Source organism: Eptatretus burgeri, chromosome 17, assembly GCF_056783735.1.
Source record: "Eptatretus burgeri isolate ZD-2024b chromosome 17, Ebu_testis_v1, whole genome shotgun sequence".
In the NCBI taxonomy this organism is placed as follows: Eukaryota; Metazoa; Chordata; class Myxini; order Myxiniformes; family Myxinidae; genus Eptatretus; species Eptatretus burgeri.
Genome location: NC_140977.1, coordinates 514,385 through 539,384, shown reverse-complemented (window position 1 = coordinate 539,384; position 25,000 = coordinate 514,385). Strand labels below are relative to the sequence as shown.

Sequence of the window (25,000 nt, the reverse complement as noted above, 5' to 3'; positions counted from 1 at the left end):
AATTGCAGTAAACAACATTATTGATGATAATCTGCACACCTTGTTTGAAGAAAAGCAAGCATGCATCATTTTGTCAATATTCATTCTTCGTTATCAACTTTTCTCGTACTGTTTGTAAATCCTTGTTGGTGGATATTTTATGAGCTCCTTCATGTGTCCTTTTGGGCTTGTGAAATTTCCTTCTAAAGCCATTTGAAAACTGTGTCAGTGAAGAGAAAAGAGTATTGGCATTTCGCATTTTTGGCTCTCACCCATCAGGTTCCACAGATATTCATTCCATCTTTTGGAATGAGATTTTGTTTCTCGTTACATTTCTGTATGCATTCCAAGCCAACATGTCGATGATACCAATTTCTTACTGGGCACACAAGGCATTCTAAAGGCATATGGTGTGGGTATTGTACTCACTCATGCCAGGGTGGGCTGGAGTACAAGCTCAATTACTCATCCCTTCCTTTCTAATTAATGCACCTCATCTGCTCATGTTGGCTTTGGTAAGGCTTGTGTGATAATAGCAATCTTCTCTGACTGTGTGTGACATAGAGAAGGTAAGGAACAGTCTTAACTATGATGATTGAAAGTTCAAATTTATCAATCAAATTCCCATTCAAGATTTAGTTTCTTACAATTTGAATTTAGCAACTTATCAGCATGCAATGCAGTATAAAAACTTGAAGGGCACTCTGTAGAGTGCATACCTCCACCACGCAATGTCTGATCCATAAGAACATATCTGGCCCAATACATTTTTGAAATATCATTTGACATATCGTTTTTGCTCTATCTCTCAATGGTGACAAATCACTTTATGAAATTAAATAATTATCATATCCAGATTTGGATTCAGATCTTCACCAAAATCGAATCAATTCGTCATTGTCATACATGCAATGTGTCCACAAAGTTTTGTCCGAATCCGGCCACAACTTTTTGAGATATCGTGTTATATATTGGTTTAGTCCGATCTCTCAATGGTGAAGAATCACTTTAAAAATTATTAAATTTAACTTTTTTAATGAAATTTAATTTAATTAAATCAAAAACGTATCTGCATACAATAGAAAAAAATTTATTGTAAACATTTAAATCAAAAACTTATCAGCACACAATATAAAAATAAATTGTTGTAAATATTTAAATCAAAAACTTATCTGCATACAATATAAAAATAAATTATTGTAAATATTGAAATCCAAATCTTATCTACATACGATATAAAAATAAATTATTGTAAACATTTAAATCAAAAACGTATCTGCATACAATAGAAAAAAAATTATTGTAAACATTTAAATCAAAAACTTATCAGCATACAATATAAAAATAAATTATTGTAAATATTGAAATCCAAATCTTATCTACATACGATATAAAAATAAATTATTGTAAACATTTAAATCAAAAACGTATCTGCATACAATATAAAAAGAAATTATTGTAAACATTTAAATCAAAAATTTATCTGCATACAATATGAAAATTAATATCGTAAACATTCAAATCAAAAACTTATCTGCGTAGAATAGAAAATAAATTATTGTAAAGATTTATATCAAAAACTTATCTGCATGCAATACAAAAAATATTATTGTAAACATTTAAATCAAAAACTTATGTACAAACAATATAAAAATTTATTATTGTAAACATTTAAATCAAAAATTTTTCTGCATGCAATATAAAAATTTATTATTGTAAACATTTAAATAAAAAACTTTTCTGCACACAATATAAAAATTTATTATTGTAAACATTTAAATCAAAAACTTTTCTGCATACAAAATAAAAATACATTGTTGTAAACATTTAAATGAAAAACTTATCTATATACAATATTTAAATAAATTATTGTAAACATTTAAATGAAAAACTTATCTGCATACAATATAAAAATTTATTATTGTAAGTATTTAAATCAAAAACATATCTGCACACAATAGAAAAATAAATTATTGTAAACATTTAAATTAAAAACTTTTCTGCATACAATATAAAAATAAATTATTGCCAACATTTGAATCAACAACATATCTGCATACAATATAAAAATAAATTATTGTAAACATTTAAATTAAAAACTTTTCTGCATACAAAATATAAATATATTGTTGTAAACATTTATATCAAAAACTTATCTGCATACAATATAAAAATAAATTATTGTAAACATTTCAATCAAAACTTCTCTGCATACAAAATAAAAATATATTGTAAACATTTATATCAAAAACTTATCTGCATACAACATCGCATCACATACAATAATAAAAATGAATTATTTTAAACATTTAAATCAAAAACTTAAAACATGTCCTATTGAGTCCTGATTCGTTTAGTGTTCGAGCTCTTCCATGAGTCTTGGCTGTTTTCAAAAAAAGTCGTAGGTTGGCAATGATTGTCCAAGCTTCATGAGCCCAATGGTGTCTTTCTGTGTTGAAGTTCCTTGCAAGGGAAGTCATCTATTATGCACCAGCAAATACAACTCGTCACTTCGCTGATGTGTATATTAATTTTGGGGTGGATGTTGTGGGAGGGGAGGAGGAGCAAGGAGGGCTGGGGTGGGTTGGTAAGGAGGGGTGGGAAAGCAAGGAAGTGGTGAGGAAACAGGAGGTGGAAAGGGGGGAGGAGCGAGGAAGGGGGTGAGAGTAAGGCACACGTCACAATACACTCTGGGAGGGGGTGGGAGTGATCGGGACGAGTATGCGGGAGAGAGGGGGGTAGTGGGGAGGGTAAGGGATATTATGGACATGCGTTTGAAAGAGGGACTTGAGGGAAAGCTATGGGAGGGGGGAATGGTCCTCTTATGACGGCATTAATGCAGGATTGAACAAAATTGGGTACGTTTAACACAGCACGTTCACACGGGTCATACTGAATAACGTCTGGACACTGCCCAGAAACATCTGTGGCGGGTGGAGGGGCTTTGGAAGGAGGTAAGCGTGAGGAAAGGGAAAGGGAAGAAAGGGCGTTTTCCTTCAATCATCAAAAAAGCCACGCCAGTGTTCGTGTATTTATTTCATTTCCACTCATATGATAAACTCTAAAATATCTTGATGTGAGACAAATTGTGGAATTGATATGAGCAGCAGTTCTGACTGCTGGAAAAATTCTTTCATTTGTTCAATTCACACATTCTTTGACAACCCTTCCTCTCTTCAATCTTCATAGAGTTGTTTGGTGGTGGAGGGGGCTTGGGAGGAGGATAGCATGAGGGGATGGGAAGGGAAGGCAGTGTGAGGGGAGGGGAAGGCATTGTGAGGGTAGAGAAGGCATTGTGAGGATAGAGAAGGCAACGTAAGGGGGGGGAGGGGAAGGCAGCGTGAGGGGAGGGGAAGGCAGTGTGAGGGGAGGGAAGGTATTGTGAGGTGAGGGGGAGGCAATGTGAGGGGAGGCCATGTGAGGGGAGGGTGAGGCCATGTGAGGGGAGGGTGAGGCTGAGTGATGGGAGGGTGAGGCCATGTGAGGGGAGAGTGAGGCCATGTGAGGGGAGGGGGAGGCCTTGTGTAGGGAGGCGGAGGCTGTGTGAGGGGAGGGGGAGGCCATGGGAGGGGTAGGCAGCATGAGGGAAGGGGGAAGCAGTTCTGTTCTGTTCTTGCGTATGGCAGCTTGACAGCTGGGTTGCTGTCATGTCCTGGAAGTGTGGCTGTGCCGCTGATTCTGTGCCCCTCATTTTGACGACCTCGGAAGGATGACAGGCTGAGTCAACCCCACCTGGTGTTCAGCAGCCAACGGGGCTCAAATTCAGGACCCGAAGATCCGAAGCCAGCCACCCTAACTAATAAGCCAACACCAGGCTTAGAGGAGGCAGTGTAAAGGGAGGAAATGGGAAGGCAGTATGAGGGGAAGGGAAGGCAGCATGAGGGAGGAGAAAGCAGCATGAGGGGAGAGGAAAGCAGCATGAAGGGAAAGGGTGGCAGGCAGTATATGGGGAAGTGAGGCAGTGGAAGGAAGCATGAGGGGAGGGTAGGGAAGGCAGCATGCAGCATACAGGATGTTACCAGGGTGATAAAACACACCCAAACAGCAACATTTTCTTTTCAACCATAGTGTTGTATATAAAACCGGGTGGGAGCATTTTAAAATTATAACCCTATCGAGCAAAGGCCTGCCTGAATGCATGCCCCCCGCTTCCCAATGCACGTTCTTCCAACCTCCTCGGGTTCTGTTCCAAGTACAACATGAAAATAAGTGATTGTAAACTTTCAAATCAAAAATGTATCTGCATGCAATCTCTAAATAACTTCTGTAAACATTCATAAAACATTACAGTTACTTCTTCATACAAAGTGGATTCCTTCAGCATGATTGTTTATCTTGTCCATAAATGTATATCACACTTGGAAGTTGAAAATTCTCCTCCTTTACATAGACTGGACCGCTTTTCCTGCAGACCGCTTATCCCGCGGACCGCTTATCCCGTGGACCACTTATACCACAGACCGCTTATACCACGTACTGCTTTCCTGTGGACCGCTTATACCGTGGACCGCTTGTACTGTGAACCGCTTATACCATGGTGCGAACCGCCTATACTGTGGACCGCTTATGCAGACCGCTTTCCCACAACACTTACTGCAGACTGCTTATCCCCTTGACCACTTTTACCATGGGCCGCTTATACCGCAGACCACTTTCCCACAGACAGCTTTCCCATGGACCGCTTATACCATGGGCTGCTTTTACCGTGGGCCACTTACACTGCGGACCGCTTTCCTCTGGACTGCTTTCCCACAGACCGCTTATACTGCGGACTGCTTATCCTGCAGAATGCTTTTACCGCAGGCCACTTATACCGTCGACCGCTTTCCTGCAGACCACTTATCCCATGGACCGCTTTCCTACAGACCGCTTATACTGCAGACTGCTTATCCCCCTGGACCCCTTTTACCGTGGGCTATTTATACAGCAGACCGCTTTCCCATGGACCGCTTTCCCACAGACCACTTTCCCACGACTCTTTCCCGTGGACCGCTTCCCCGCTGACCGCTTTCCCGCGGACCGCTTTTACCGTGGGCCACTTATACCACGGACAGCTTATCCCCTTGCCTTAGAGATGGTGCTTTGGATGCTTTTTTAAACCGACCACCACATTTTCACTTTGTAAAATTTTACTTTTAAATACAAACATTTGTTGCCCTTCTGATACGGACCACACTGCAGGAAGTTGAGGAAAGAGGCTGCCATGATGAATCAATGATGTGATGTCAGATGGTACTGATGAGTGATTTTGCATTTGTTCCTCTGTTGTACATTGAAAGCTTATGTAATTATTCTCTTTTAATTACTTTTTCGACTCCTATATTACTACATCCTTTTTTGTTTATTATAAAGTGTCTTGCATGTCTGACAAACAATGCACTCTGTTTGAACAGTATTTATAATCCCTTTGAGACCTGCAAGATTCTGAGATTGGCATGACACTTCTCCTTCAGGATTTTGAAAACTCCCACCGCTTGGCTTTTCTTCGTCCCAAAGTTTTCCAATGCGGATGCCAATCCGTGGCCTGGTAGTCAGAGGATGACGTAGGGGCCATTGCCGGCCAGACAGGCGCTCACAATGTGCCTTCACTACCCCTGCCTGATGCAGCTGTAAGTCGAGTGGGAAAACTGAAGGCAGTCCAGCTGCCAAGAAGCTCACAATCGGCATGTAAATATCCCAAATTTTCCCGCGGTGTGTGGGCGGTCTGGGAAGACTGTACCCCTACGATCCAGCAGCTTCAGACACAACCAAACCCCCGGCGCTTCTGGCCACACCTTCACCAGCAGGGTTTTATTATTGTTTCGTTTGGGTGTTTTCTTTTTTCTTTTTGAAACTCCATCCACAGTTGAAGGGGAAGCAAATGAGAAGCAAGCTTTGAGGAAGTATGTTTGCCTTGGAGAAGATGCTGGTAAGAGCTATGGCTCTTGGTGTTGTATGGATCCTGGCCCTGATGCTGGTATTTGCTGAGAGCGCAAGTCAAATTAAAGTGCAAAGACAAGTCAAAATGCCGCTCGTTGTGGGTGAAGTTTCTGTGGTGTGGATTCCGGATAACTCAGATACAGCGAGACGCAGATCTGCCTCCGAAAGTTACCTTGACGATCACCCCTCAATGGACAAGGTGAGTTACGGTAAAATGGTCCATTGTGTTGAGTCCAGGAAAGACCACGTAGAGATGCTTCGGGGGGTTCAAGCGGCTGATCGCGCGCGTCCTGTTAATCCGAGGAGAACGCGGATCTCTCCCCACGCAGAGTTGTGTGAATCCTTTTCACAATGAATGTGTTTGTGTGTTGTTGTTTTTTTTCCTTCTTCCAAGGTTGGCTGCTTCCCTTTTCCATCGTATTGCGTCTGGGTTATTGATGTGTCCGTGTAACTTTGGTTCATAAATAATTTGCTTCCACTGAGGAAAACTCTTCTGCACTTTCTCTTTACAACCTGAGCCTTTAATTTCATGTCGAGATTCATATTTTCATCTTTCATTGTACATTGTTGTGTTGCTGTCGTTGTTTGAGCACTTTTGTTTGTGATCATTTCTGGTTTAAGGACGATTATTTTGCTCCATTGTTTGAAAAAAGTGACTTGAATATTTCTGGCCTTTGTGCAAACCCAATTTGACACTGCTTACTCACCTCTAACAGCACCTGAGTGAATGTGAAGTTTCATCCAGGATGTTTAATTTTTTTTTCTCCAAATTAATTGGCAGCCCCATGGGGGTGAAGCTATCTATAATTGAAAGTTAGAATTCATTGATTGAATTAGTTAAGGAAAAAATGCCATGCTTGCCGATCGGTTAGGGAGATAAACTCCATTTCTATTGATGTAGAACTTGGACAAGGAAAGACAAAATGGAATGAGCGTTCGTTTGACTTGGACATGATCAGCCATTAGAGGAATGTCTGTTGCTGATCCGAACCTGTGTGCCTCAGAACCAGAAGAGTCGGCTTTGAATTCCAAACCACCTTTACCCATTGATCAATTTGATCATGAAAAATCATCATTTTACCCATTGATCCATCTTATGATGAAAAATCGTCATGCGGCACAGATGGCATCGCAATCCTTTCTCTCCGTAAAATCGAGTTGACTCGGTCTGTTCCCAGGCTCTTCACTGGCTTAGCCAAAGCTAAGTGAATGGTTTCCCATGAAACCAGCGCCTGTTCGCCGTCAATTATGTTCCTTATTATGTAAAAGCAGACCTGAGGGCGGCCGGCTTCCTGCCTTCTGGTTCGGAACAAACGCGAGCCCATTGTTCAGGACATGTGTGCATCTCCTGGGATTGCAGAGCCACAAGGTTTGTCCTCCCTTTGGAGGCTCGAGAGTGAAGAATCTGTTCGTTTGTGATTTGCAGCTGATTCCTGCGCTTTGCATTTTGGAGCGGAAGGAAAAAGCAGCGTTTGTGACGTTCATTCAAGTTTGCGTTATGCAGACGTGAGATTTGTACGTACGAGTGTTGAAAGAGTTCTTCTTTTGTCCACTTGTTCCCAGGAGCTTTGAATAAGTTGTGAAAACATTTTCATGGCAATAAGGGCTGAGTCACTGAGCACAGTTTATTACATTTTCAGATGATTTTCCTTGTGGAAAGTAAATACTCTGTATGGATGTATGGATGTATAATGTACGCACCATGCTCCACATAGAGTGTTTGTTCTGCTGAAGCAATTTCTTGGCTGAGGTTACCATCCCTGACGGGTCTCCATTCCGATTCAGGATACTCGACCGAGTGTGCAGGAATTAGTCATTTGTTCAGGGTGCCAGGGATAGCTCACCTACTCCTCACTAAAGATAATGTGGGTCTTTAACGTTCACCGACTAATGCCGGCAGAGGGGACGCCCAGTTTAAGGTCCTTCCGAGGGTCCGGCGCACACTCTTGATGAATCACCCTGCCTCTGAACACCAGGGTGGCAGTTTATAGCTGCGTCGGGATTCAAACCCAGGCTAGCCAGACCAGAGGTGAGTGTGCGTACCTGTAGGGTATCCGAGCAGTCCCTTGTGGGAAGTGCATTACATAACTTGCCATTTCAACTGAAGGTTCCTTCATCATTGTTCATGCTTCGTACAATTCAAATGTTCAATTGCACACTTTGATTTCCCTGGTAAAATGTCCTTTCCTTGAAATGAAAAGTCTCCAGTGATGTTTTACAACTCATCTCGACAATCCTGATAATAAACCACTTCTTTCACGGTGGTCTCTTTGGGTTTTGTTGCTTATCTTATAATTCCAGGAACAAGCTCGAGTGGGAAATGTTGCAGGTATGAATTCAGATCATACTAATAGTCGATGCAGTTGCAGAGCCTAACCCCTATATCTCCCAATGTGATAAGCTCATTGGATACGTTTGTTTTTCAACTCAGACGCAAGAATGCTGACTCTCGATCACAGACGATTTTGGACTGAGATTGTGAACCAAACGGATGTTGATGTAATAATCAAATGGTGTTGTTATTGTGTGGCTTTGGTTTGTGTGCACATGTTAAACGGATCGTGCATTGTTCTGTTTTGAACAAGTTACTTGATACGGTCAGTAAAGCATTCCATGGACCTGCTTCTCGGCAGACGTGCCTGGGACAGTCAGATCGTTATCCTTACATTATCTCAGGTACAGTTGTCTCATTCGTGTTCTGAATTCCCTGTCTCCTTGAGAAAGTAAACAAGAGAGGATGATGGAGCAACGGATAGGAAAAACTTGTGCAGTTTTCTCAAAAACATTTCTGAAGAACCCTTTTCCTTCGGCTTGGCCGAGACACTATTGTGCACACACAGGCTCCAAGGAACTGGCACATTTGATGCTCCTCCGGGCAAAGCGGAGCTGGGAGAGACGCCATTCCGTGACTTTCAATTTCACTGTATTTCCCCTTATCTTGTCATTGTTTCACCTTCGTGCCTCAGCTTGGCTTATCACTGTTCACTTCACTCTCCTGATTCATGAGACTTTCCATGTGAAGTTCAAGTGTGGAGCCATGCCCAAAGAACAATCCAGATTTTGTCTCGTGGGACGAACATCCCCTCCTCCCGAATTCCTTCCATTTAAATGTGCAGCCATACAAATGCTCCTCTGTCTCATGCATTGGACAGGCAGAATAGCCTCGAGGTACTTACACTCGCCTCTGAGCCGTCTCGCCTGGGTTAGAATCCCGATCAAGTTATATACTGTCATCCCGGTGTTTCACAGGCGGGGTGATTCATCAGTGTGTGTGTGTGTGTGTGTGTGTGTATATTTGTGTGTGTGTGTGTGTATGTGTATATGTGTGTGTGTGTGTGTGTGTGTGTCTCCGTGTCCCAGCACCTGTCCACATAAGTAAGATTGCAGAAGGTATTTATTATTTCGGGTTAAGTCTGCTCTGCGTCCGCACCGTCCCTCGGATGGACATTAAACTGTGCTGCTTGCATTAGTTGGTGAATGTTAACGATCCCATGGTGTTTTCGGTGAAGAGGGAGTGAGCTATCAGTGGCACCCTGTAGGAATTACTCATTCCTGCCCTGACTACCACTGGGAAGGCAACAGCAAACTACGCAGGGAAGTCATTCCACGAGGCTGCTATGGCAGCACTGAGTCTCCCCTCAGAAGGATTTAGATTTCAAATTAGAATAAATTATTCATGCATTCCTGAACACATAATTGTCAGATGATGGTGTATGAACTTTTCAATCAGAGCAATTTACCAAAACTGGGGTTTCGTATTTTCACTGTTTTTTCTGCATCATACGCAGAAGTGACGAGGAATGGAAAAGTTACTTTGAGAATCTGTTGAATGAATAAAACGAATGGAAGAATGACCTGGAGTGTAATAAGGTTGAAGGCTCAGAAGAAGAGACATCTGAAGAATAATTTGAATACGTTATAAGAAGGTTAAAGAAGAGAGAGGCAGTGGGTCGATCTGAATTCGAAATCAAAATGATGGAGTTTGCAGGAGATGTCGGAATCAAGTAGATGACAAAGTTGTTTAGGCCGAGAAATGCAGACATGAGGCTGAGAAAGATCTGGGAATAAGGATAGGAGAGAGCCGAGTTGGAAATGCAGACATGAGGCTGAGAAAGATCTGGGAATAAGGATAGGAGAGAGCCGAGTTGGAAATGCAGACATGAGGCTGAGAAAGATCTGGGAATAAGGATAGGAGAGAGCCGAGTTGGAAATGCAGACATGAGGCTGAGAAAGATCTGGGAATAAGGATAGGAGAGAGCCAAGTTGTAAATGCAGACATTGGGCTGAGAAAGATCTGGAAAAGGAGTGACCCTAATTGTAAATGCAGACATTAGGCTGAGAAAGATCTGGCAATAAGGAGAGACCCGAGTTGGAAATGCAGGCATGAGGCTGAGAATGATCTGGGAATAAGGAGTGACCCGAGTTGGAAATGCAGGCAATAGGCTGAGAAACATTTGGGAATAGGGAGTGATCCGAGTTGGAAATGCAGACATTAGGCTGAGAACGATCTGGGAATAAGGAGAGACCCGAGTTTTAAATGTAGACATTAGGCGGAGAAAGATCTGTGAATAAGGAGTGACCCGAGTTGGAAATGCAGATATTAGGCTGATAACGATCTGGGAATAAGGAGAGATCCGAGTTTTAAATGTAGACATTAGGCTGAGAAATATGTGGGAGTATGGAGTGATCTGGGTTATAAATGTAGACATTAGGCTGAGAAATATCTAGGAATAAGGAGTGATCCGAATTGTAAATGTAGACATTAGGCTGAGAAAGATGTGGGAGTAAGGAGTGATCCGAGTTGTAAATGTAGACATTAGGCTGAGAAAGATCTGGGAATAAGGAGAGATCCCAGTTGGAAATGTAGACATCAGGCTGAGAAAGATGTGGGAGTAGGAGAGACCCGAGTTGTAAATGTCGACATGAGGCTGAGAAAGATGTGGGAATAAGTAGAGATCCGAGTTGGAAATGCAGACATTAGGCTGAGAAAGATGTGGGAATAAGGAGCCATCCGAGTTGTAAATATAGACATTAGGCTGAGAAAGATGTGGGAGTAAGGAGAGATCCGAGTTGTAAATGTAGACATTAGGCTGAGAAAGATCTGTGAATGAGGAGAGACCCGAGTTGTAAATGAAGATATTAGGCTGAGAAAGATCTGGGAGTAAGGAGTGACCCGAGTTGGAAATGCAGATATTAGGCTGATAACGATCTGGGAATAAGGAGAGATCCGAGTTGGAAATGCAACATTAGGCTGAGAAATATGTGGGAGTATGGAGTGATCTGGGTTATAAATGTAGACATTAGGCTGAGAAATATCTGGGAATAAGGAGTGATCCGAATTGTAAATGTAGACATTAGGCTGAGAAAGATGTGGGAGTAAGGAGTGATCCGAGTTGTAAATGTAGACATTAGGCTGAGAAATGTAGACATTAGGCTGTAAATGTTTTACCATACAAGCACCAAGGACGCATCGACTCGTCATATTTGTGGAAAATCGAAAATGATTCGCTGTTTGAGTTCAATCGTACCGCGATGTAACCAGTAGACAGTACGGATCTGGCGGTTGACTTCCAGGTGTGATGTCACAGCTAATCGTGAAGAAGAAAAAGAAGATTTCGACCTTTAATCACAAAAATTACTTATTTTATAAATCGGAAAAAGACGCATCGTTTGTATTTTGTGGGGTACCAAGCGATATATTCGTGTCGAGGTGGTGTGATCGTTTGGGTTCCCCTTTAAACAGCATCACATAGATCATTGATGGACATTAAGGAAAATGTAAGTCCGAACCTGCTGCCTTGTGGAACCCGAGTCTGAAGGTAAAGATCATGGAAAAGGACACCATCAAATCAAGGATCACCTGCTGTGTTTGCTCAAAGAGGAGATCAGACTACCACTTGAGAGGGGACCCGAAATACCAAAGGAAGACACCTTTGAGAATTTCTGGCATCGAGCCTTGATTGCTCAGGAGCGAGACATATCCGGAGCACCACTGTGCCAGGAGTACCGTATCCGGTGTAATGACCATGTCAGATGGATGTTTGCTCGTAATTGTGTTAACTCATGGTTTCTATGAATGAAAATTCCTTTTTACCCCTTCATGTGTGTATCCCAGTATCACTGCCAACATGTTGTTTTTCGTGTCCCTTTGCACCCCTCCCTTCTGTTTGATTCTAGGAGTGCATGCCCGGCCACTACCGAGTGATGCGTGGATTCTACCTCGGTCACTGCCTGCCCTGCCAATGCAACGGTCACTCGAACCGGTGTTCTGATACCACCGGCACATGCATTGTAAGTACAACACAACACCATTGATGTCTTTTATGGCTGGAGATCTCATCTCTTCATGGCATTCCTCACAAGTGCACCCTGCAAGCCGTTTTCAACTGTACACCACCATATCTCATGTATACTGTCTTGTGCTTCACTATGTAACTATGTGTACAGGACTAGACCTCCCTGTCGTCCCATTTGGTCTACTGTACCCCCATTGTACCCTTGTGTGCTCTCGTCTCCATAAATGTCATATATATATATATACATATATATATATATATATATATATATAAATATATACTACACCATGCTTCACTGTAACCTCCTGTGATGTCTTGTACTACACCAGCTTGATGCCAGACTAGCATTTTCGATGTTGTGGGTTCAAATCTGGCTGAAGGCATGAGCATTTAGCTCGACTATGAGTTGTCCACTTCTGGATTTGAACCTCACTGGAATTGGATGAGACTCTGTCAGCTGTTGCAGTGTCAGTGTGTGGTGCTATCGTTAAGCGTGCTCCCCCTTTGAAGGGATATTAACCCTCTGGAGCCCACGAAATGTTCTGGGTGAACAAAAAAAACACCCCTGGGGCTCCAGAGGGTTAATATGGCTGTCTTAAAATGAACATAAATAACCCCCTCCACCTCCTGCACCCAAAGCTTCCTCCCCTACCTCTTCTTTAAAAGTGTGGACCTCAAATATCCGGGGCCTTCGCTCAAACCTTTCAGATCTTTCCATACAGGTTGCCACTGACAAACCAGACATTATCTGCCGAACAGAAACTTTCCTCTCCCAAGTATCTCTCCCCGGTTACTCCCTCTTACGGTATGACAGACCTGAGCCTCGTCCTGGTGGAGGTGTTGCTCTCTTCATCAAAGACTCTATTCCTCACTCTCCATGCACTGCCCTCACTCCCCCACACCCCCAGGAATACCTCTGGCTTCGGCTTCCCCTCCACTCCCACCTCATGTTTATATGTGTACTGTACCATCCACCGAACAGTGATGACTCCATCTACACCTCACTATCCGAAAACATGGACCATCTTCTATCTTCTCATCCAAACTCTCTCTTCCTCTTATGTGGCGACTTCAATTGTCATCACGCCAGTTGGCTAGGTGTGGGTACCTCTCTCACCTGCCATGGCACCTCAGCAAAAGCTTTCTGCGACTCATTAGGACTGACTCAATCGGTCAACTTCCCGACCCAGATCTCAACCAATGGTACTCCATCTCTTCTGGATCTGATTTTGACAAATTTCCCTGACAATATCTGCTGCTCTTCCTTCACTCCAATTGGTTCTTCTGACCACGTCCTTATTAAAGTGGACATCTCTCTGGCTGTTATCAGAGAACCACCTCACCGCCGTCGAGTCTGGCATTTCACTCAAGCCGACTGGCAGGGTCTCCGAGCAGCCATCAAACTTACAGACTGGTCTCCTATCACTACTTTCTCAAACATCAACTCATCCTGGGAATTCTTTCAAAGAAACTTGCTCTCCCTCATGCACAGATTTATCCCCTCTCGTGTTCAGTTGTCCTACCCCTCCTCCTGCCCTTGGTTTACTGAAGCTTGTGGCGAGGCAGTTGTCCTGAAACAACTTGCCTTTGCCTCATGGAAAGCAAACCCAACTGAGGGCAATCTCAGTTCCTTCCACAAAGCTCGGAACAAGTGTGTATCTACCCTCAGGAGAGCCAGAAAACAACATCTTTCTCATCTCAAGTCTGAACTCTCAAACCTCTCTCCCTCCTCAAAATCCTGGTGGCGTTTAATCAGATCTGTTTCTGGTGTATGTTCCCCCTCCATCCCCTCCCTTACCTCAAATGGCCGCACTGCTGATTCCACACGTGATAAAGCTGAATGTCTAAACTCGGTGTTTGCAGCTAAATCTTGTGTCCTAAACCCATCACTTTCTCTACCCACTTTACCCAGTCGCACCCAACTGTCCCTGGATTCTGTATCCTTTTCTCCTGACAAGGTGGAGAGCTTGCTTTCAAACCTCGAGTCAGATTCTGCAACCGGTCCAGACGGCATCAGCCCACGTGTCCTCAAAGCCTGCTCTTCTGCTCTTGCTCACCCTCTCTCTGTTCTATTCACCCCCTCTTTTGCCCAAGGTCATCTGCCATCTGCTTGGAAATCTGCTAACATCACTGCCCTGCATAAAAAAGGTGCAAAAACAGATCCCTGTAACGACAGACCAATCAGCCTTCTCCCAATCATCAGCAAGGTTATGGAATCCATCATCACTTCAGACATCAAATCCTTCCTCTTCTCCAATGGCTTGATTTCCAATCATCAATTTGGTTTCAGACCAGGTCACTCTACCCTGGATATGCTGCTTCTGCTCTCCCATCAATGGATGGAGGTCCTCAATTCCAGACAGGAAATCAGGGCCGTATCCCTGGACATATCACGTGCTTTTGACAGTCTGGCACCCTGCCCTACTCACCAAACTCTCTTCCCATGGTATTCAAGGCCATCTCCACTCATGGCTCGCAGACTTCCTCTCCTGTCACAGTCAACGTGTGGCCCTAAATGGCGTTCTTTCATCCCCTCTTCCTGTGCAGGCTGGAGTTCCTCAAGGTAGCGTTCTGGGCCCTGTTCTTTTTCTGGTTTTCATCAATGATCTCTCCGACTCTGGAAAATCCTCTATTTCTCTTTACCGATGACTCCACCCTCTGCCGTACCATCTGTCATCCCTCAGACCGGCAAGCAGCAGCTTCTTCGCTCACTGCAGATCTGGATAAAATCACAAACTGGTCCAACAAGTTGAACATGTCTTTCAATCCAGACAAATCTCACACTCTCACTATGTCTCTTTGAAAGGACCGTTTAGAAAACCCCCCCATCCACTTTCTCAACAATCCTCTGGAAGAAGTCTTTTCTTTCAAGCTTCTAGGTCTCACTATCTGCCATGACCTTTCCTGGGAAAGTCACATTTCCAACCTCGCCTCAAAAGCCAGTCGCCGACTGGGAATCCTCCGTCGTGCAAAGTCCTTCCTCGACCCTCTTGAGCTCCTGACCACTTACAAAGCTTTTGTCCGTAGCCTGATGGAGTACTGCTCTCCCCTCTGGGCTGGTGCTCCTGCCTCCCACCTTTCTCGGCTTCACGCTGTCGAAACCAGGGCATTTAAGATCATCGGCATCTCCCGCAATGAAGCTGAGTCTTTGGGCCTCTCACTCAATCACCACAGGTTGGTCGGTGATCTTTCTGTCTTCTACCGACTCCTCTCCAGCCTTACCCCCCTGCTCTCTCTGCGATTTGTCCCCACCACATTTCCACAAGGCGCTCAAGGTCCGCCAACAACCCCCTTCTAGTAAAACTACCAAAATCACGAATCGCTGCTCATCTTCACTCTTTCATTCCTCTTTTTTTCCCGCCTTTGGAATAAACTTCCTCACTCTTTTCTTTCCCATTCTTCCCTCCAGGCTTTCAAAACAGCTGTTCACCACCACCTCTTATCTTCCCCCATCCAAATCCTCGATCTTTTCTACCTCCGATAATCCACCGAAGCTCACTTTCTTCAATTCCCCTGCTTTCCTTCCTGAAAGTCCCTGTAATGTCCATCTTCTCTTCACCATGTTCCCCATCCCATCCCCATCCCTCTCCCTTCCACAGTTCACCTAATGGGTCTGTTCCACACTGTTTTGTCCCTTCCACTCCCGCCCCTCTTGTCTCATGCCTCCTTGCTGTGAGTTGTGTGTTAGCTCTCATACGAGCCTCGACCAAGGTATACAAAAATAAATAAATAAATAACAATTAAGTCAAACTACATGGTTCATTTTGTAATGTACATCATAATTTCTTCACAAATGTTTCAGAACTGTGAACACAACACGGAAGGACAGCACTGTGAGAATTGTTCTCCAAATTACTTGGGGAATGCGAGCCTCGGATCGTCCCAGCCCTGTCTTCTATGTCCATGTCCTCTTTCCACACCTTCAAACAGGCATGAAAACCACAATGACAACATAGTCCTTTTAACGATGTAATTATTGTAATAGTTTTGTGTGTTTACACTGGAATACATAACAAAGTGGAACGGCACTCGGAAGAGAGCATACCTCCGCCAACATGAACAGTTTACGTTTTCTATCCCACTGATGGGCCAGATCTGGATCAGTCTTGTTTTGCTGATAACAAAATGCAATAATGCATCAAATTTGGAAGATCGTGTCAGGTTGTATAATGGAGGATCATGTAAAAAGGGGAAACGTCAAGTAAAATAAAATTTTCAGCGAACCAGCGATCGCCTGTTGCACTGCAGAACAACACGTGGCCAATGCAGGCGAGTCGTGCCTGAACTTTGCATGAAAACTTTCAGGCTGCTAGATTTTATAGTTTTGGAATTATGGAGGAGACACACACATGCACACACATTCACACATTTATTAGTATAGATGTTCTTGTGATTGTCAGCTGCTTCTTGTTCCCTGTGCTGAATGTTTCTTTATCCACAGTTTTTCCATTGGTTGTTCACATGAGAATGGGCACGTTCACTGCACATGCATGAAAGGATATACAGGTCCAAAGTGTGAACGGTAAGATGATTGCTTTGAACGCACCTGTATTTGCAGCGAGGTAAAGTTGTAAGAGGCATGGTTAGGGTTTGGTTCAGGTTTTTGGATATATATATATATATATATATATATATATATATATATATATATATATATATATATATATATATATATGTATGTATATCTTCTTCTTCTTTTGGCTGCTCCCATTAGGGGTCGCCACAGCGGATCATCCGTGTGATCCACAGAGTGATTTGGCACATGTTTTACGCTGGATGCCCTTCCTGACGCAACCCTGGTCGCCTCTTACGACACAGGGATATGGTACACCTATTTTAACCGGGGTATACACCGGCCCAGTATACTGGTACTCATTTCGCCGACCTCGGAAGGATGACAGGCTGAGTCAACCCCCTGGTGTATTAATTCAGTGGCCCAACGGGGCTTGAACCCAGGACCTTTTGGAATATATATATATATATATATATATATATATATATATATATATATATATATATATATATATATATATCTGTGAAACTGCTGTCAGACTCCAAGTGAAGTCACTTGGAATGACTGGAAAGGAATCTGTCATAGGTAACCACACATTGTAAACAGTCAAACATGCACTATTGTCTTTGAGGAATGTGATCCTCCAGCTGAGGTTGGTGGTTCTCAAACTACTTGGTGCCTTGTTATTGGTTGGTGGTTAGTGTGTGTACATATTCATATCTGTCCATAACATTTTGGATGGGATTTATTTCTCATGTATTAATGATCATATAATGCAGTGCAGTAAGTTGTACGACTTTTGTTGCTGTACACAACAGCTGTGTTCCAGGCTACTTTGGCAACCCCCTGGTACTGGGCAGCAGTTGCCAAAAGTGCAACTGCAATATGAACTCTGATCCCAACATGATCTTCCCTGACTGTGACGGCCTCACAGGGATCTGCCGTAGCTGTGTGCAAAACACGGCCGGTCCACATTGCGAGACTTGTGCACCGGGATACTTTGGAGATGCCATTCATGCCAAAAACTGCTCAAGTAAGGTCACATTAGGCACAGATGAAAGAAACTGTATGCGTGTGATGTACACCAGGAGGCCCATTTTATACTTGAAGATCCTAACAAAAGGATTTGGAGATTTGAAGATACTTGAAGATTAATTTTTTTGTTTTTTTTTTCCAGCAATTTGCGGATTTTTTTTCGCTTTAAAATTAATCTTCTCAGCAACCGTAAATCTGATCGACACTAAATTTTCACCATAGTATGTATCTTTTTTGATCGCAGATATAATTGATAATTATGATGCCATGGGTTATGTGGTATGGGTGCCTTCTTTAAAAAAACCGAAAAACTGTGGGCCTCTGTATCTCTGAAAGAGCACAATGCAAAAAATTGAAACGTCACACTCCCCATGAAAATTGAAACTTCACACTTAAGAACTCCCCATGGGGAAGACGTGTGATTTTTTTTTCCTGACATCATCAGTGAAGTGGTATCCCAGTGAAAATTCGACAGGGAGAACGCTGCATCGGAAAAATATGAAATTTATTGAGGGTCATCTACGCAACAATTCACTGTAGAATTTTTTTATTATTATGATGTGATAGTTCACTTCATTCAGCAGCCATATTGTTTTGAAAAAAATATTTTAAAAAATCTTCTTCTCCAGAACGGCTGTAAAGATTGAGGCAAAACTTTACACACACATTCCCCCATGTTATCCTTTTACAAGTTTGTCACTTTCCGCATTGATAGGTCACATGGTTTGGCGGCCATATTAAATTTACCGTAAATTCTTCAAACATCTTCTCCAGAACGGCTGGTCAAATCAAGGGGAAACTTCAAAAACATATTGCCCAAGGGTAGGGAATATAATTTTGTTAATGAATAATTGATGTCATATGGTTTGGCAGTCATATTGGATTGTAACTTTAAAAATATAAAAAATCTTCTCCGAAACAACTGCACAGATTGAGGCGAAACTGCACACACGTGTTCCCCCAGATATGCTTGAACAAGTTTGTTAATTTCTAATTGATAGGTCACATGGTTTGGTGGCCATTTTGAATTTACCTGAAAACCTTCAATCATCTTCTCCAGAATGGCTGGTCAGCTCAAGGGGGAAACTTGACACACACACATCCTCCTAGGCAAGGGGATTCACGGTTATTTACGAATAATTGATAGGTCACATGGTTTGGCAGCCATATTGGATTAGAAAAAATATTAAATAATGTTTTATCTGGAACCACTTATCCTATCGAAGAAAAACTTTGCAACTATCATCTCACGCCATGGCTGCATATACGATAAAAATTATGATGTCACAAGTCGCATGGTTTGGCAGCTATCTTGGATAGAAAAATGCACCTTTTCCAATTAAAACGAAACTCAACAAGCATGATCCCCTACCCCATTAGAGGCAGAATATAAGTTTGTGATGTCATAGGTCACGTGGTTCATCGGCCATATTGAATTTAAAATTAATAAAGTATAAATTCTTCTATTCTAAAACAGTTCAACAGATTGAGGCCAAACTTTACAGGTATGACTGCCTATCCATGACGAACAAAAAGTTTCCATCTCCTTTTGATGTAGGTCACATTGTTTGGCAGCCATATTGGATTGAAGGAAAAAGATTAAATAATGTTTACTCTGGAACCACTGTATCATTCAATGTGCAACTTCAAAATTATGATCTAGCAGGGCTGTGCAATGTACATTTTGAATTTCAACCCAATCGGCCACATGGTCTGGCAACCATTTTGGATTGAAGTGAAATATTAAATAATGTTTTCTCTGGAACCGCTGCATCAATCAATGTGAAACTTCAGAATAGTGATTGAGCAGGCATTCAAAATGTCATTTTTAAATTTCAATGTGATTGGCCACAAGGTCTGGCAGCCAAAATTATTTAATTACTCGCATAACCCGCGCTCTGCACGACATGTTGGGGTGGGTGTGTTTGAGAAAGGAACTGATGCAGAGTATCAGAGTAATTTTACTTTAATGCAGTAAGTGGAATACGATTTCACTGTTTCAGAACCTTTTTCTTTACTTTTTTTTTGTACCATGCACCTCATAAGGTCTTTGAGATATTGTAAGCTGAATATCACGTTACTCGAGCGCAGAACAAAGTCGAAGATAGCGCGACACGAAACCACAAACTCGGAAATAATATATAGGATTTCAATCTGAAAACTTGGAATTTTTTATTTTTTTTTGCATAAGGCTCACTTCGCTGCGCCTGCATGCCTTTGTGGGTACAGGAGTAGCAATTCAATTGATACCGATGATGGCCTCAGGAAAAATGGTCAACTGTGTACATAATAAATGGATGGAACATTGCCTGTTCCTCAGTCCATAACTTGTGAATCCCGCGTTGTCGAGAAACATGTGGGCCCTCATTAGACTAGGGGGAATCCCGCTTTACCCACTGCATGCATGGTGTCCATGCTTATTACTTTGCGTTCAGGTTATTTGAACAAATATTCAATATATAAGAACTATGTATTCAGGATAAAAGGATAACTGCTTACGTAATAAATTGATTGAATGCGGCATGTTACTTGGTCCATAACTCATCAAACCCGCATAATAGAGAGACATATGGGGGGCTCTGTGTTACTCAGCGGAGTTCCGGTTTTCCCTGTCGACCCATGGTGACATTTCCCGCACATTTATTGCTTCATGTTCAGGTAATTTAAATGCCAATTCAATTGATACCAACAATATCCCCCAGGAAAATAGGATAACTGCATACGTAATGAATAGATTGAACACTTTGCGTTACTCGGTCGGTAACTCGTCAGTCCCGCATTGTATCAAAGCAGGGTGGTATTTGTATCAAAGCTGGACGTCTTGGTATCTGGTCATCACTGCCAGCAGTTATAAAGTGGCAGTTCCAGTTATAATTGCTCTTGTTAATGCTCAGAGCATGTTATATACACCTGTCACCCAATGGCCAATTTCTCATTAAAACCAGCAAGGTTAAAAGAGCAGACTGTATGCCCAAGCTTGATGTGACTGCACTATGCTGCTGCAATTTCAAGAAAAAAAAATTGTTTTTGGTGCCTGGTGAGGTCTGTTCTCCAAAAATACCACCAAAGTTATATATCTGCATAATTGAACTCACAATTTGTACCAATGGTTAAATGGATCCAGTTGAGCAAGGCTAACTCTGGTGTCATGTTCTGGTCATGGTGCATTCTGGGTGCAGGATGTGCGTGCGACGTGTGTGGGAGCCAGCGTTGTGACGAGCATGCTGGGGACTGCTCCTGCAGGCCAGGTGTTGCTGGACCACACTGTGATCGCTGTCAGGTGATAAATAGCTCTGGAATTTCCAGCTGTTCAGAAAGTGCTTGTATGCTGAAGTGCAAGTATAGTGTGGATCTGTTCAATACAGCTGGTCCCATACAACTGTAAGGCGTTCTTCTTCCTCTTCTTTGATGACCACAATTATTCTCGTTATTGTGGGGTTGGCTGGGGAAAGCTTGCCCCAAGTCTTTCACAGAACTGCTCACCAGGCCTGATGTTCAACTATGGTTTGGGCAGTTTTTTATTTTTTAATATGACATATGCATGGTATAGTTTTATTTTATTTTATTATACAAGTAGCTTGGCTTGTTGATTGGCAGAACAATGGGGACCAAGGAATCAACAGAGAGAATAGACCAACGGGAAAACAGTGGGTCACCAACAATTGAGTGCACCACAGCATTAGGAGAGGAATTGCAGGAGGGTGAAACATCTTAGCATATGTAGTAAAGCTCAGCAGTGGAAATGGGAGAGACAATGAAGTGGTGATGAGCAGATGACTCAAAATCCGTTATGGAAAAGCTCAACACAAAGGACTCGGGAAGTCCCATGGATGAGAAAAGAGGGGAATAAAACAATTGAGGTGACAGTTGAGTTTCGATTTGGAGAGGATTGATTACAAGGAAGTTTTTTTTTTTTTCTTTCTAGCAGATCATGTGTGACTGCAGGGGCAGATGTTGTGAATAGAGGTGACGGGGAAAGGTGAGCAAGGCCGGAATAGAGCCTGTAAAACAAATAATAAAAAGCCACCAACCTGCCATTGGTGAGCAAGAAGCATGAAAAAGAGGAGAGCAAAAGACAAGGCAAATTAACCGTTTTTGAGAACGAGGACACCGACACTGTCGGAACAAGTAGCGGAGAAGTAAAGGTGGGCTTGAAATGTCTCCACCTTAGCAGGAGGGGGAAGTTCACATCCTGTTCGATGTTTTTAGTGGGTGAATATGGTTGGCACATTTTTGCTGGGTGCCCGATGACATCAAAGGCACTGGAAATTGATAGGGATAACCTCTGAGGTTTTATCACGAATGTGCTGATGAAAGAGTATGGGGTTTTTTTTTTTTTAAATACAGAAGGCAAAGTATGAGTACTACGTTTTATTTATATAATGTTTTAATCCTTTTTTTCCAATAAAGAGGCAGGTCAAGGCTCAAGAATGCTGAATGACATAGGGAGGTCAACAAACTTGTGATGAGCTGGAGGGGATCAGTTTGACAAGGGAGACACACATGTGCTTTTGCATGAGCAGAGATATTTCAAGTGGATGGAGGTTACAGGGGACTAATAGGAGTAGAAGAGCAAATGGGTATGTGTGGGAGATAACATGAGGTGGTGATGAGATACATAAGTACTGGAGAGAAGGGCAGAAGAAGTCCCATTCAGAGACGTGATTCCACAAGGGAAAGAAATCGTGGACAAAGAAGTGGGGGTGAGCAGAAAGCTTTGTCTTGGGTGTGGATTTCTGGATGGGCTTGTGTGATGTGACCTGGGGAGCTGGGTTGTGGTCGAGAGTAGAAAAGGCAGAGGGAGAAAAACTGTATGATCGAGTAAGTGTTGCACTGGCAAACTAGCTACCTGTCGATGCTAAATAAAGAGCAGACCCTGTGAGTTTGAGGGATTTGGCTAACATCACCTTCAACAGGAAAGATGAGAAACTGCTGCCGAGTTCGAAGTGGAGAGTCGTACTCCGTCACACTTTGAATGTCTTGTACCTGTTAAATGTGTTGATTTTAAGGGTAAATGAACACGGGGTTTTGTAATGCAAAGTCAAGGCTCACGGAGGGGTTAAATGCCAGGGGATGAGGAGTTTTGATGTACACAGAAGAGAATGAGTGGCCATTTGATGGACATGCATGCTGACCTCTAAGAATACATACTCATTGAGATAGGATGCCACACTCGTGTTTAAAGAAGGCTGTGAACAGCAGTATAGAAAAAATGTCCAGTTGTGGAATGCAGCACTCCAAATGAACTTTGTTCGACAAAGAGATGAAAAATGGGACAGCTCAACATAATCAAATAACTGAACAAATACAGCACTAGCGTATCAGGAGGAACAAACACACAGAGATGGAGTGATCAGGAGGAACCTGGATAGGATTCGGGTTTCAGCCGCTACTCCTCTACCCTCAAACCCATCCAGGCACAGCCAAGTGAACCATACAAAAACTATTTGCAAGATTCACCCCTCCATAGACAAAGAAACTAGAAAGAGAGATGGAGAACAGAAAGAAAGAAAGACAGATGGAGGACAAAATAATGAAAGAGAGATGGAGGATAGAAAAAAAAAACATACACATTCACTCACACAAACACACACACCAACAGAAAACAGCCACACTAAATACCAACAGAAAGCAAATAAACCACGCACCAACAAAAAGCACACACACTCCCCCTCCCTACCCCCCAACCCCTTCCCCAAACTCACACCAGAAATACCTTTACACTTCTTACCTTAACTCCACAGAATGTACACAGGAATCCACCAGCACACGCATCAATACACAGGCCCTCGATTTATAATGAAGATCCATTTCCGATAAACGCGAATGTCACACTTCCGGTTTAATTAATACATTATTTAAACGTACTTTCAATGCTCAACACAAATGCAACATAAAAGGGATTTGATTGCCTGTACACTGATGTCATCAAACCCAAACACAGGTTGTAGCTTCTTCGTAAAACAGCATTCGTGAGCAATCTTTATCACAGGGCCTTCATGGCTGAGTGTAGTGCAGATGAAACCGATGAGAGACTTGCCAAGAGAGAGTTCAGTCAATATTTCCCAGATCCTTGTTGGGACATCTCTGAGAATCATGTGCGTTTGTTTTGAGAGCTGCAGTGAAAATCCTGATGGGATATTCTGGGATATTTTAACCCCCTTCCAGAGAGAAAATTTCATTATGTCGTGTTGGTACGCATATGTATAAATGCATGTCAGAAGCTATATTATCAATCCAGTTCACTTGGGGTTGTGTTTTTTTGAGGTTATAAGTTAGATAGAGTCAGTTCACATGCGCGATATGTACCCGTCCATACTTGCAGGATGGCTACTTTGGCTTCCACAGTTGCCAAGGCTGCCGACCGTGCCAATGTGGTCCCGCAGCCACGGATATCCACTGCGATGCCATCGGCGGGCAGTGTCAATGCCAACCTGGTGTGACAGGCCTCCACTGTGACCACTGCCTCCCAGGGTTCTGGAACTACCACTCCAGTGGCTGTCAGAGTAAGACCCTGATTGTTCATATTCTCTGTGCTTCACGTAAGCAACTAGCAATGACCATAACACGAGCAGTATGTCAAAACCGAGCAGTACAATAAACAGCATTGTATGTAAATAAGAAACCCACACACAGTATTATCAATGAGACGATTTTTTTCTACATTGACTCGTTAACTTATTGTGGAGACTACCTTTTTTAGTTTATCGGAGCTCAGGCCAGAGTACGTGCGCCGGAGTAAGACTAAAGTACGTGCTCGTCTGCTGATCTTGGGTGGCCACTTGAGGCCAGTATTGTGGTTGGAAAAAAAATAGAGCAAAGTCCAAAATATATTCTTCTCATATTAGTCCAAAATAGAGCAAAGAAAATGTACAGCGAACAGTAAAGCACATATCTATATGTCAATAGGCTAAGTGACCGGCTTTGTCCACGCTTCTTCTCCTACCGGTGATGGTGTGCACACTTTCTTTGACTGCAAACCCACCCTTGCGTGTTCATCGTTTTTCAGTTAGTATTATGACTTTTGTAAACCTTCCTTTAGGTTTAGGAGGTGTTTTCCAGCAAAAATAACACGCATTTCACCCCTTATGGCCGGCCATTTTGCTTTCATGCAGCCGACATTATCCGTTATACATTTTGTGTGTATATTTTGTCTTCACGTTCAATGGTGTTTTACCATAAGGCTCAGCGGTTAACTCGCACACCTGTGGAACTGCAGGTCCTGAGTAAGAATCTCGCTGGCATTAATTTCATTTTT

The 25,000-nt window shown here is 42.7% G+C and overlaps 1 protein-coding gene across 1 annotated transcript in view; it reads left to right on the top strand.

Moving 5' to 3' along the window:
- The window catches only part of LAMA5 (laminin subunit alpha 5), a 406,222-nt gene that overhangs the window by 249,718 nt on the left and 131,504 nt on the right, over positions 1 to 25,000 (top strand). Inside the window, exons 41-46 of the mRNA XM_085862975.1 lie at positions 12,076 to 12,189; positions 15,997 to 16,124; positions 16,636 to 16,716; positions 17,526 to 17,740; positions 20,922 to 21,022; positions 24,068 to 24,248. Coding sequence (XP_085719101.1) covers positions 12,076 to 12,189; positions 15,997 to 16,124; positions 16,636 to 16,716; positions 17,526 to 17,740; positions 20,922 to 21,022; positions 24,068 to 24,248 — 820 coding nt within the window. The remainder of the gene's footprint in view (positions 1 to 12,075; positions 12,190 to 15,996; positions 16,125 to 16,635; positions 16,717 to 17,525; positions 17,741 to 20,921; positions 21,023 to 24,067; positions 24,249 to 25,000) is intronic.